Source organism: Onychomys torridus, chromosome 2 (assembly GCF_903995425.1).
Source record: "Onychomys torridus chromosome 2, mOncTor1.1, whole genome shotgun sequence".
Classification (NCBI taxonomy): domain Eukaryota; kingdom Metazoa; phylum Chordata; class Mammalia; order Rodentia; family Cricetidae; genus Onychomys; species Onychomys torridus.
In genome coordinates this window covers 123,443,453-123,457,627 of record NC_050444.1, presented here as the reverse complement: position 1 = coordinate 123,457,627, position 14,175 = coordinate 123,443,453, and the positions used below count along the sequence as shown (strand labels likewise).

General features: G+C 51.0%; 1 protein-coding gene across 1 annotated transcript in view; it reads left to right on the top strand.

The window, feature by feature from the left end:
• Positions 1-14,175, top strand: part of Acot11 (acyl-CoA thioesterase 11) — a 53,390-nt gene that overhangs the window by 16,374 nt on the left and 22,841 nt on the right. The window contains exons 2-3 of the mRNA XM_036177807.1: positions 10,704-10,917; positions 11,489-11,558. Coding sequence (XP_036033700.1) covers positions 10,704-10,917; positions 11,489-11,558 — 284 coding nt within the window. The remainder of the gene's footprint in view (positions 1-10,703; positions 10,918-11,488; positions 11,559-14,175) is intronic.

Here is a 14,175-nt window from a genome sequence, read left to right as displayed (position 1 = left end):
CCCGGTTACTCGGCCCCTGCACCCCTGGATGTGACGGCATTGCCCATGCTACTTCTTGCCTGGTCTGTCTCTCATCTGAGCCCTGACTGGGCCAGCAGCCTGCTTAGACCTACTTACTGGGCAGGCTGATCCAGCTTAGTGACAGGCCATTGCACGGAGAGAGGTTGGAGCCACTGTGCTTGGCAAAGACCTTTGGCTACATCTCCTCCTTTGCACCCCAGGTCAGCCCTGCTAAATCTTTAGAGTCTCATTTTACAGACAAGCTTCCGGCTCTGCTCATTCATTTAAGATCTAGTACAGAGACCTCCTGTGCCTCTCTTTCCCCACTGATATTTCCCAATAGGTGGAATTAATTTCTAAGCCCTTGTCTTGGGCTTTTATTACTGTGAGGAGACACTATGACCACAGCAACTCTTATAAGGAAAATGTTCAAATGAGGGGGCTCGCTTATAGTTTCAGAGGTTCAGTCCATTATCATCATGGCAGGGAGCATGGCGGCATGCAGGCAGGCAGGATGGTGGAGAAACAGCCAAGTGTCTTTACGTCTTGCAGGCGACTGACTGTCACACTGAGTGAAGCTTGAGAAAAAGACCTCAGAGGCCGCCCCCACAGTGACACATGGATTGAAGGTGTGCCCTTCAGCCTCAAGGTCTGGATTAAAAAGGTGTATGTCATCCAGCCCCCTCCAGGAAACCCACACTTCCTCCATGCCTCCTATGAGTTTAAGGGGACCAAATACATTCAAACTACCACAGAGCTTCTCAGCTCAAGATGTTAGGACAAAGGCTTCAGATAGACCAGTAGGAGGCATGGCCTCTAGTCTTGGCTCCTTGGGCAGGATGTGGAACCTCTCTGGGCTCCAGTACACGTTGTCAGTGAAAGCTTTCCAGTATTTTCCATGGGTCAGACAATGTGGGGGGGGGATTGCATTCAGACTATATCCCTATGCGTGATCTGGTCCCCTGACAGCTGCTTGGTGGGCCTGGGCAGTTCTGGTGACTAGCTGCTGGCTGGCATCAGATTGCAGATGAGGTTATTTTTATCCTTGGGGTGGAGGGAAGCAGATGATGTTCTGCTGTGTTCTAGAATAGTCTGCATTCTTCCTGCTTGTGGTTGGCATTAATTGGAATTGGGGACCCACTGAACAAACTCTTGCATTTGCTTCACAACAAGCCAGACTCGCTCCCTAGGCCCTATGGGTAGCAGGAGTCGAGAGAGGATTCCTGCTCTGTGTGTCTTTTTTCTTTACTACTCCCACAGTTAAATAACAGTGTCACCGTGGAGAGCAGTATTGAGGGGAGGTGTGTGTGCCTTGGAGGCCTTGGCAGGCGGTTCTTCCTGTAGGGAAGCCTTTCATGGCTGGAAAGTCTTGACAGTTTGACCAAAGACCATTTGAAAGAGGAAGAAAGTGGATCCACAGAGCTAATGATCCCTGTTCCTCATGCTCTCACCATGTGCCAGGTGTCATGCTGGCATGGTCTACTCTCTGCTCCCTCAGCTGTGTGTGTGAGCGTGTGTGTACATGGGCTCCTGTGTGTCTATGTGCAGGTGGATAGGGGCCAGAGGTCAATGCTGTGTGTCTTCCTCATATTGTTCTCTACCATATCGGTTGAGATAGGATCTTTAACTGAGCTTGAAGCTTGTATACCTGTATTTTTTGAGGACCTATTTTGATTTCTTTGAGATTTTTCTTAAAAAAAAAAGTGTTGGGACTATATTAGAAGTAGGAGGCCTCAGACATTAGGTGTTTCTGTTTAACTTTAAACATTATCGTAAATTATGCGTACATATATACACATGTAGGTTTGTGCAAGTGTGGCTGCTTGTGGATGTCAGAAGAGGGTATCATATTCTCTGGGGCTGGAGTTATAGGCATTCCTGAGCCTTCTGAAGTGGGTGCTGGGAACAGAACTCTTGCAGAAGAACATCACCCCCTTTTCACTACCCATCAATGTCTCCAGACCCTTTCTCTGTTCAACTTTCTTTGCTGAGGAGATGCCTTTCCACAGGATTTCAACACTTCTACATGCCTGCCAGGACTCTAAGGGGTCCTGTCTCCATATCCGGCCGGTGCTTATTTTCTATGATTTTGTTCTTAGAGACACTGTCTTTCTTAGTGACATTTCTGTTACCGTGACTAAAACACCATGACCAAGAGAAAACATTTAACTAGGGGTCTGCTAACAGATTCGGAGGGTGAGTCCATGACCATCCCCATGGGGAGCATGACAGCAGCAGGGAGGCATGGCCCTGGAGAAGTAGCTGAGAGCTTACATCTGTATGTGCAAGTAGGTGGCAGAGAAGAGAACGGTGGGGTGGGGTGAGGGGAGCTTTTGAAACCTCAGAGCCCACCCCCAGTGACACACCTCCTCCCAACAAGGCTACACCTCCTAGTACTTTTCAAAAGTTCCACCAACAGTGTGTGTGTGTGTGTGTGTGTGTGTGTGTGTGTGTGTGTGTGTGTGTGGCGGGGGGGGGGAGGTGGGATGTTATGACAACGTAAGGCAGGCATTCAAATATATGAGTTTACTGGGCCATGCTCATCCAGACCGCCTCAGTGTCTCTGGGTACCCCAGGCTGGTCTCTAACATGCCATCCTGCTAGAGCAGCCTGTACAGTGCTGGGATCACAGGCGTGCACCCCACACTCAGCTCCTCCCTGTGATTTTGAGTTGAGCTGTCCTAGTGGGCTCACTAACCTGGGGCATTTGGCTGATGCAGAAACTGGGATGAGGATGCCCGTCTCAGGTCTTAGGGGGTTCATGTGCTAAGAGAGTCTTTCATACTCAGCTCCAGGAGGCCCAGAGGCAGGGCTGCAGACACCAGCTGTGGCTGGGAGAAAGGGAATGCCTGTCCCTAGCTTAGCCTTGCCTTGCCTTGCCTTCTTATATAGAGTTCAGGCCTTTTCTCCCCTCACCAACCCGGCGAGCTCAGTGAGGGCGCAGAAGTCGGGCGAGCCCACTGCCTGTATGCTTAGCAGCCTGATCAGTTGCTGTCAGCCATGGCCTCTGGTGTGGGACTCAGGGCCCTGGGCTCTGTTTCTTCCTCTGTCACTGACTGGCTGTGTGACTTGGGGTCATTTTTCTTGACTTCTCTGAGTCTCTGCCCTCTTTACCTTTAGGGCCTGCAGAAATGCTGTGGAGAGCTAGCTACCCATGATCCTTTGATAGTGGGCCTGGGATGACTAACACTACCACTCCCAGCTGCTCAGAAGCCATGTATGAGCCATGCTTTGTCGTCAGTAGAGGTAGATTCTTTGCAAGGTAGATAATGAGAATACGGAAATGCCTGCCATGGCCCTGATACTTAAGCTGACGTAGAAGAGACGTTTAACCTGAATAAAAAAAGAAATAAAAAGGAAAGGAAAGGGCGTGCCTACTCCTAGGTATGGTGGAGGAGAAAGTTTACTACAGATACGTGGGAGAGCTTAGTCAGAGGCAGGGATATCTGGAAGAGTCCAGAGTGGACATGACCAGACTGAGCTGGGCCGTGTGTGTGTGTGTGTGTGTGTGTGTGTGTGTGTGTGTGTGTGTGTGTAGGGGTGAGAAGAATGAGAGAGAGGAGAGGAGGGAGAGGGGAACCAGATGCAGCAGCCAGGAGGTCAAAGATCCAAAAGGGAAGGAAAGTGCTAGTTACCAACATAACTGGATTACAGGGAAGAGCCGCTGGGGAAAGGGAAGCCCAGGCCTGGGATGGAGAATTCAGGGTAGAGGGTGGGGTATACAGTCCCCCCTGTATCAGGTAGGGACTGGGGGGTTCTGGGAGAACCTGACAGCCAGGTTCAGCTTTGACATGTTAAGTAGGCACCTCAGCGTTTGTCCTGGTTTTGAAACTTAACCAAAAAGTACCAGTTCATTTCTCTACCCTTCCAACTTCCCAAACGTGAAAAGTACGGTGCCAGCGCACTGTTGCTAGAGGTAACATCCGGATGCGGATGCTTGCTTGGGTCCTGGGTGAAGGTGAAACTGTAGCCTGGTGCTGTAGAGCCCAGGAAGTCCGAGGAACAGTCCACTGGGCTCCTTCCTTCCAATCCCTCTTTTACCGGAGTTTGGGAAAATATAACTTCCCTTTTTGCCTGGTCTGCTGGGAGCCTCCTTTCAGCAACTTCTCCCTTACCTGTTTCCTTAACTTGATTTGTTTACGTTCTTGTTCTCATTGTGTGTCTTGTGGTGTGTGTGTGTGTGTGTGTGTGTGTGTGTGTGTGTGTGTGTGTGATCCTTTTGGGAAAGATGGTGGTGGCAGGGTGAACAGAGCTTTGGTTGACAGATGTCCTTGGCTTGCTGATGGGTCCAGAGGCTGGGAGCTTGTCCTGGCTGCACCCGGCTCCTTGAGAGCCTGGGGCCGTGGCCTCCTTTTGTGAGGACAGCATCCAGTTTAGGCAACACCATTCCATGGCTCAGTGCAGCCAGCTTCAGACAATGAGGCCTTTCATGGAGCCTGGCTGGTGGCTCCCAGGGTGGGCCAAAGGGTCCTCTTCCCACCTCCTTGTGGGATGCCCTTCCAGCCCTTCACATGGCCTTGGGCGAGACAGGCTGATGGGGTGGGGGGTTGGGGGACTCTAACTGCAGTCTATGTCTGGGATTGAAGCCCTGCCCTGTGGTCCAGTGGTCCATAGATTGCTGGTGTTCCAGATTCTCCCAGCATCCCTCCCAGAAGGATGATAATCAGCCGCCCTCTCCTTCCAATTGTCCTGTGGCCCTTTTGGGTTCATGGTAGAAAGAGCAGCTTCCCCTGGCTTAGTTTCAGAAGTCTGACTCAGTTTCATAGTGTTAGAAGTAAGTGCTCAATCAGTGTTCTCTGTGGATGGAACTGTGCCTGGAGGGTTACATGTTTGATCTCCTTTAGGGTCGTCCCTGAGGTAACCTTTGGAGGCAGGGATTATGATCCTATTTCTTTTCTTTTGTTTTTACTTTTTTGAGACAGCGTCTTTCTGTGTAGCTTGGCTGTCCTGGAATTCTGTGTAGACCAGGCTGGCCTAGAATTCACAGAGATTTGCCTGCCTCTGACCTTGTGTTTGTGGGCAAGGACACTGAGGCCTATAAAGAGGTTAAACAGCTTGCCTGAGATTGTATAGGTTCATTATATAACCTCACTTGGACCTAAGCCAGGGGACCCCGACACTTGTTTCATGAGTTACTTCAGATGCCCCCAAGCCTGTGTCTTCCTCCAGGGTACTCATTCTCTTGCCCTAGGGCTGCTGTTCTAGAATGGGCCCATAGACTCTAGGCTGCCTGTCCTCACTAACCGCTGTAGGCTATTCCCTCCTCCAGGGTATTTCAGGATTGGAAGGAGCCCCATTGCCCTCCCCCCTCCCCATCCCTCTCCTTATGTCTCTGCCCTGCACAGGTGCCCAGCATTCTCCCATCTGCTCCCCTTTGCTGAAGCCCCGCTGTTCCCGCCTCTCTCCTGCATCCTCATCTTACCTCAGACCTTCCTCCATCTTTTAGGTCTCAGCTTGAGGTCCATGAGTGGGGGTGGGGGCGGTTATTTGGCACCCGCTCTGTGCCTGGCCCGGGTTCCTCTCCTTCTCCTGACGGGGTAGCAGCACAGCTTGGTCAGTGCTGTGATGGAGATGTAGGAGAAAGGGGAGGAGAAGAGGCAGGGGCAGATGTAGAGTCTGACAGAACAGAGCTGGAGGGAGAAGGTGTTCTGAGGAGCCCTTGTCATTCGGAGCTGTGAGAGCAGCTGCTGGACTCAGTGACAGGCCTTACAGTAGCTAGGTGGCTCTCCACCCCCACAGCAGTCTTGAGTAAGGGACATGCCTGGTGGGACCACTCTTTAGGAAGGGCAGAGTGCCTGCCACAGGAGACCTGTGGAGGGGGCAGTATCATGGAGACCTGATTAGATCTCCCTGGGAGATCAAGGCACAGCAAATAGCTGAAGTTGTGGGTTTTGTTTTCGTGGAGTCTGGGAGTGGCCAGTAGAGCGTGGGAGCCTGAGGCCAGGCTGTGAAAATAGGTACAGTTAGAAATACAGGGGCCAGAGTGGGCAGGCAGTGGGCTGGACCGGGCGCTTAAGGAGTTGGGATCACCAGGACTTGGCTACTTGGACCATGGAGGAAATGGAGGGGAAGCTGTTGTCAGGTTGCCTAGCAGCAGCCTGGCTCACGAGGGCTTCTATTGGCTTCCCATCTAGGTGGCACTGGGCAGCCTTTCTCTTGTGTCTCATCTCTCACTGTAGAGGTTTGGGCAAAGTGCTTTATTCTGCTCTGACCCGATAGGTCTGTGATGTGACACTGGCCAGGAGGAGGGAATCCAAGCCCATGGCATGGTCAGGTCAGGATTCCAATCTGGCCAGGTTTGGGGTGGCCTGGGGCCAGTGCCTGGCATAGCTGCAGTCTGGGAAGGCCTGTCTCTGACCTCCACATGCCCGCCCTCCCTTGTCAGCTGTCTTGGCCCTGCCTGGCTCTGACTTCATCTCAGGCTCTGCTCTCCTGGGAGGAGTGGCCATGCTCTGGAGTCCCCATTGGCCGAAGCCTCCCTGCTGCACACATCCCTGCCTCCTGCTGGCTGCCTTCCCAGCTTGGCTGCTGGGATTGAGCTTGGGGGTGCTGGGGGGGGGGGGATAGGGGCTGGAGGGAGTGGAGTGGAGTCTGAGACACTTAGGTGTTAGCAATTGGAGGCCCTGATCTTGCTGCCTGGGCATCTAAAAGGTTCTACGAGCTCCTTACCATGAGAACGATGTGGGAAGACAGAGCCTACCTGCCGCCTCCCTTTGCTATCACACTCAGAACGCTAAACCACCTGTATCCACATCCATGTAGACCCCCAGGGCACAGCCAGGCTGGAGCCGCCTTTGGCAGTGGTTTCCATGGTGATGGACCCTGCTGCTTGAGTGTAGCAGCCTTTAGGCAGCCTTTGAGAGCCTGAAAGATGGGCAGCTGTCATCTGTAGACCCCTACCCAGGCCAAGCATGCCTAGGTCTGCTGCTTTCCTCTCCCCTTGGGACCTAGTACTGTGCCTTGCAGCCAGGAACTCTTGGAAAAAGCTGCATCTCTGGGAGGCACAGCAGTTCTGAGTCGGACAAGCCTGGTTCATCTCTTCGTGGGATTTGAACTCATTACCTTGGTAAAATTTGAGTTTGTCAGTTAGCTGCAGGACCCTTAGGAGAGATTGTGGCCCAAGAGCCAGCTGCGTCCTCATCCCATAGCTGAAGTAGGCTCACATCTGTCGCTGTCATGTAAGACATTTTGTACTGCTGTTTCCAAGGCCCAGGGCCTTAGCCTCCTCTTGTCCTAGGAGACCCTGGGGGCAGTGTGTATAGCCCGAAGGAGCTCAGGTGACAATCAGAACCCTAGGACTGCCTGTAGCTGGGCTTTGTCATTGCCTCCAGCCTCAGTTTCCCTGTTTGACAGTTGTTAACAGAGCACCTGCCTCACAAGTCTGTGGTTGGAATAAAGTTGGATTACCCCATGTGAACCCCCGAGAGGGTATGCAGTACTTAAGTGTTGGGTCAGCAAGCTGTGACCGTGACCACCGCTGCATGGTCCCCTTTGGTCGTGAGGACTGAACCCAGTGTTTGCTGACCCCCCTCCACTAGTTCTTTCTCATAAGTGCAAGTGTGCCCAGTTCTTGAGCATGCTTCTGACTAGGGGGACAGAGAAACTGAGATGGGACAGCAGGTCTCCTATCAGAGGGGCTAACAGGCATGTCCCCCCTTCTGCCTGGAGAGTGGGAAAGGGTGCTCTAAGCTTTGAAGCCCCGTTTCTCATGTGTGGGGTGCAGAACTTTCTCGTTGGTTCTTCATCTGGGTCAGGTGCCTGGCAATGATTACCCAGAACTCCACAGTCAGTAGATGTGAGTGCGGAAGAAGCAACACTGACTGAGGAAACTCTTCTGAGGCCTTCAGGAAGGGGAGAGCCGGAGAAAGGGGTCTGTGGGCCTGAGGGGATGTGGAGCCATGCTTGCCACACTGTGTTGGGAGCAATTCCCGGGCTTCACTGACCCGGGCCTCCCTGCACGGGAGGGGGATGAATCTTCCTTATATCCCTTCTCCTTTCTGTCCCTGCCTCCAACCCCAGGTCTCACTTTTTTTTTTTGTTGTTGTTGTTGTTGTCATATAACTTATTGTTTATTGAGAGGAACTGCTCCCTAGCCCTCACAGTCACGTTTCATCGTTCAGGAACACAGGTTAGCTAGCGATAACTATCTATGGAGCTCAATCCAAAGAGTTCTTTACCATTCTGCAATCACTTCACACTTGGATGCCAGCCTCCCTTATCTCTTCAAAAATCTCTCACGGGATCGTAGGTCCTTTAGAAATCTGTACATGCCTTCTTTCTTGGTTTGGCCGCACTAAACTTACAGGAAGCTGCACCTCGCAGGGCCATGATGAATATGCTGACAATGTGAACCCACAGACGCTTGGCCAGAACACCATGCATTTGAGGTTTCGCCAATGCACGGGGGGTCAGGGTAGTGAATGTCCACTACACCAATTTCCTTCCTGCTTCTCGGAGAAATGGGGAGCCTGGGTCCCAGTTTTCACAGTGGGGTCTTCATTGGGTCTTACTATTTCCGGTGCGGCCTGGCAATCTGCTTACTTGGAGTGTTTGCTCCATTTGCCTTCCAATTTTCTACTTTAAACTTTTTCGTTGTTATTTATTTATTTAAAAATTATTTGTTTATTATGTATACAGTGCTCTGTCTGCATGTATCCCTGCACACCAGAAGAGGGTGCCAGATCTCATTACAGATGGTTGTGAGCCACCATGTGGTTGCTGGGAATCGAACTCAGGACCTCTGGAAGAGTAGTCAGTGCTCTTAACCTCTGAGCCATCTCTCCAGCCCTCATTTTTTATTTTTTTGAGCAGTGTTTCACTGTGGAGCCCTGGCTGGCATGGGACTCTCTATGTAGTTCTGGCTGGTCTTGACCCACGAGATGTAGATGTCTCTGCCTCCCACGTACCGGGATTAAAGGTGTATACTACCATACCTGGAAGTTAAACACTTTAAAATGTATAGTCCAGTGGGATTAACTGCATTTATATTGGGCAGCCTTTACCACTACCTTCAGAACTGTACATTTTTTTGAACCAGAGCCCGGCCCCTGCACGCCCCATTAAGCAGTAGCGCAGTCCCTAGCCATCCCACTGTACTACAAATATGATCCAAGGATGTCATCCTACGAGTGTCTTCTAGTGTTTGCCTTTGGGACTGCTGTGTCTCAGTATAATGTCTACGCTTTTCATTTATTTTTGAGGCTGTGTCAGAATTTCCTTCCTTTTTAATGCTGAGACACAGACATGGGGCTCCATGTATATACCTGCTACATTTAAAACATTGTTTATTTGTAGTGTGTGTGTGTGTGTGTGTGCAGGTCTGTGCACATAGAAGCCAAAAGAAGGCATTGAGGGCCTTCATTCATCACTTTCCACCTGTTCCTCTCTGAACCCGGAGCTCAAATTTTCTTGGCTAGGCTGGAAGCCAGCAAGCCCTGGTGTTCCTCAGATCTATTGACTTTGGAGCTCTGGGTAGTCATTGTAGTAACTAGCCATTGACACAGCTGAAGAGCCAACAGAGAAAGTTCTGGAACCCACATGTGAGAGGTGGGGCTTCAAGCTTGGTGTACCTTTACGGTTCTCAGGCAGGATGGTCCCTCTCCCTCTCAGGAGTGACACACTTGTTTCCTCCTGGCTCTGCCCACCTTGGGGCTGGGTTCCAGGAGTTTGTAAGATGCTCAGTGTTTTAGTTATTTTGCCATGAAGAGACACCAAGACCAAGGCAACTTACAGAAGAGTTTATTGGGGGCTTACAGTTTCAGAGGGCGAGTCCATGACCGTCCTGGCAGGGAGCATGGCAGTAGACAGGCAGGCATACAGAGCAGTAGCTGAGACACAGCCATGATGCAGAGAGCTAACTGGAAATGGCATGGGCTTTTGAAACCTCAAAGCCTGTCCCAGTGACACACCTCCTCCAACAAGGCCACACCTCCTGATCCTTCCTAAACAGTTCCATTGACTGGGGACCAGGCATTTAATATATGAGCCTACAGGGGTGGGGGGCATTCTCATCCAAACCACCACACTCCACTCACTATGTGGGTGTTGGGAATCTGAACTCTGGTCCTCAAGACTTTGCAAGTGTTTTTAACTGCTGAGCTATCTCTCTGCATGCCCCCACCCCCTTTATAGGAGGGGAAGTCTTTCAAGAGAGAAAGTCAAGAACGAAACATGGTGGCGGGCCTATAATTCCAGTCTTCTAGAGGCTGAAGAAGAACAAGAACTCAAAGCCAACCTGGGCTACACAGAGAGACACTGTTCAAAAAAGAATAAGCCAATCTAAAGGAAAACTATAAAAGTTGCCCACTATTTTTTATTTATTTATTTATTTATTTTGGTTTTTTTTTTTTTTTCGAGACAGGGTTTCTCTGTGTAGCTTTGCGCCTTTCCTGGAACTCACTTTGGAGACCAGGCTGGCCTCGAACTCACAAAGATCCTCCTGCCTCTGCCTCCCGAGTGCTGGGATTAAAGGCATGCACCACCACTGCCCAGCGCCCACTATTTGTAACAAGGAAGTAGATACTCTTCTAAGAGGGAGCTGCCACAGGTGGCATTGCCCTGAACTGTGAGAGGATCGTGCATCATGGTGGTCATTCTTGATTAGTCTGGTCCAAACTGCTTCTCCTCCTCCGTAGTTGAAGTGTCAGGGTTAGCAGGGCAGAGACACGCAGAATGCTGACCGCGTTGTCCTCACCTGTCCCCAGGGTTTTGCCTCTATGTTCTCTGCTCGCACATCCCGGAAGTCAGTCTCACACCCAGAGCGCGGAGACGATTCCGCCATGGCAGAGGATGAGGAGTACCGGAACGCCACAGAGGTGCAGATGAGCCAGCTGGTGCTGCCCTGCCACACTAACCACCGTGGGGAGCTGAGCACTGGACAGTTGCTCAAATGGATTGACACCACAGCCTGCCTGTCAGGTGAGGCTCCACTCCAGGCTCTCCCTCACATCCCCACCACTTGCCCTGTGGAACCTGGGCAGGAGCCCCAATTTTTAAAGATGGTCTCCTTCTCTCTCATGATCACCTTACTTGTTCCCCTTCGGGCCTTAGCTCCTGCTCGTCCCTTGCCTCAAATCCTCTGTTCATCTCCTAGTTGTCTGAGCAGCCTGCCCTCTCCCCTAGTCCTCTAGCCCCGGGTGTTGGTACCACGCAGATGTCCCATAGCCTACTCATAGCTGTGTCCTGTTGGCTGGTAAAGACCAGGCACAGAGACTGTGCACGCACACAATCCTCTCCATGGTGGCTTGTGTTACATTCATGTTCTCCAGCCTCTAGGTCTAATACAGTGACTTGGCTCTACCAGCAGGATTTGGGAGGGCCTAGCCAGCTGTGGGGTCAGGGAAAAGGCTCCACAGGGGACAAAGGGCAAGAAGCGGGAAAAGAAAGGTGGGCCCTCCTGGTGGAGAAGCCTCTGGAAGAGGGAAATGTGGTCAGAGGCCTGTGTGACATGGACAGGCTGCTAACGTTTGGCTTTCTTTTCCTGAGCCAGCGGAGAGGCATGCTGGCTGCCCCTGTGTCACGGCGTCCATGGATGACATCTACTTTGACCATACCATTAGGTAAGTGGACCTCTGACTTCACTTCCCTCTTGGGCTCCCCACCTCCAGCACAGGGCTTGCATTCCTATCTCCCCACCTATGAGGTTGTGTGGTACTTGGAGTTGACTCAATTGATCGATGACTTTGGAAGGTGGAACCGTGGTGTCTTGGGGATGGAACAGCTTTCTGCAAACACGTGGGATAAGCAGTAGGTTAGGAGTGGCCTGTTGCTCTGTGCCATCAGGTGGGCTTTCTTGCCAGGGTGGGGCCAGGGGAGTTGTCTCAGGTTTGCAGTTGGAAAGACTCCTCTGGTGGGGTATGGAGTTCAGGCTGTGGAATATGTAGAGCCAACAGCTTGGGGGTCTGAAGTGTGTCATGTGGTGCTATGTGACTTTGGTTGGGTAGGTCAGATTCTCTCTCTAGTCTTTGTTTTCCTGACCTGTAAAATGGAAGGACTGGAATTTGTCTGGGAAACACCTCTTTTAGCTCGGACATTTCTTCACAGGTCCTTGGTCACTGGACTGTAGGGAGCCAGCTCCCTGACAAGGCACCAGGGCCCAGCCTGTGCTAGAAGAGTGAGCCAGCCACCCTTGGTTCACACCCATTCCAGCTCTTACTCAGGGACACTTTTTCTTTTTCAGTGACTGTATGGGTTAGACAGCTTGTCGTTCCCTTTAGGCTTGGCCACTGGTCTGCATCCTCCTGGGACACAAGGAGGCTGCTGAGCCCTTGGCCCAGGACAGGTCTCACATAGAGCTCTTGCGGATGTTTGGCCAGTTCCTGTACTCAAGCCAGTCACCTGTTCACTACACACTCAGTATTAGTTAATGTGCTGGTTCTACGTCAACTTGACCGAGAAGAATGGACCTCGGGTGAGAAAGTGCTCCCATCAGATGGGCCCATGGGCAAGCCTGTGGGACAGTTCATCCATTAATAATGGGTGTGGGAGGGCCCACTGTGTGTAGAGGCACTCTGGGCAGGTGGTCCTAGGCTGTAGAAGAAAGCAGGCTGAGTAAGCCATGGGGAGCAAACCAGTAAGTGGCATCCTCCATGGCCTCTGCTTCAGTTTCTGTCCCCAGATTTCTGCCTTAGATGATGAACTGTGATGTGGGGGTGGAATAAACTGTTTCCTCCCAAGTCGCTTTTAGGCCATGGTGTTTCATCATAGCCACAGGAAACCTACTTAAGACAGTTAAGAGCCTTTGTGGGTTGGTGTTATGCTAGGTTTGGGGACACAAACCACCAGAATATAATCCTTATGCCCAGGACTACCTAGTCTGCAGAGGGACAGATGGAGAAATGACATTTGCATTTGTAGTGGGAAGTTGAGGCTTGGAGTGTGGCTCAGAGCATGTGTTCAGCATGCAGGAGCCCTGGGTTCGATCCCATCACCCCCACGACAGAAAAGCAGTGAGCCCTCCAGTGACATTGAGCTCTGGGAAGGTCTTGCTTTGTCACCCTTTGCTGCTTATCCCTTAGTTCTGGGGTGCTAACCCAACTTGGACCTGTTTGACAAACAGTTTTAGCTTGACAGAAAGGCTTTATCCCTGAAGGTGATACTAAGTGCCCATGTGCTCCAGCTCAGTTCCATCTTATCAACGTCTTTCATTTCTATTTTATCGATATATTGCTTAGAATGCCTTTTTATTTTTCTTTCTTTCTTTTTCTTTTTCTTTTTTGCTTTTTTTTTGTTTTGGTTTTTCTCTGTGTAGCTTTGGAGTCTGTCCCAGATATCTCTCTGTAGACCAGGCTGGCCTCGAACTCACAGAGATCCGACTGCCTTTGCCTCCTGAGTGCTGGGATTAAAGGCCTGCGCCACCACCGCCTGGCTAGAATGCCTTTTTAACGTGTTAACATATTTAATAATGAGGGCTACAGTATGAGGTTTTTGTTGTTAGTATCCTCATTTTACAGAGAAGTGAGGTAACTTGTTCAGGTCACACGGCTGGTGGAGGACCCAGGATTCACTCTCAGGTGGCAGTCTGGCCTTAGGGCCCTTTCTTTTTATCAGTGCATTTCAGGGGGATGGGGGCAGGGCATCGGGGCAGGTTATCAAGTGGTCTTAGCTGGCTGGAGGACAGTGAGCTTTGTGCTCTGGAGGCTAGGACACTGGGTCTGGGCCTGCTCTAGACCCCCCTGCTTATTTGGGTTCTCTTCATTGGAAAGCATGGAGAGAGCTAGGGTGCATGTGTGGTGGGTGAACCTGTTGCAGGAACCAGAAGGTGACAGTGAGTCAGGGCAGAGGGGTACAGGACGAGGGCACGCTGTAGAGGGCCTAGAACATGCCGGTGGCCAGGCTAGGCCTGGCAGCACCTGAGGACAGTTGCAGGTTTCCATTTGTTTCTTTTGGTTTTTGCCATTTAAAACTATTTCAAGCCAGGCATGGTGGTGCACATTTATAGTCTTAGCGTTTGGGAGGCTGAGACGGGGGCATTGCTATGAGTGTGAATAAAAACTGGCTTGGTTTATATAACATAATAAAACCCTTATCAAACATAATCTCCAAATAAATATGGTAATTTAATTAAATAAAAGTAATCAAAAACATGTCAAAGGACCCCCTCCCCTCTCCACACACCTGTAATACCACTATTCAGGAGCTGAGGCAGGAGAATCATGAGTTCAAGGTCAGCCTGGG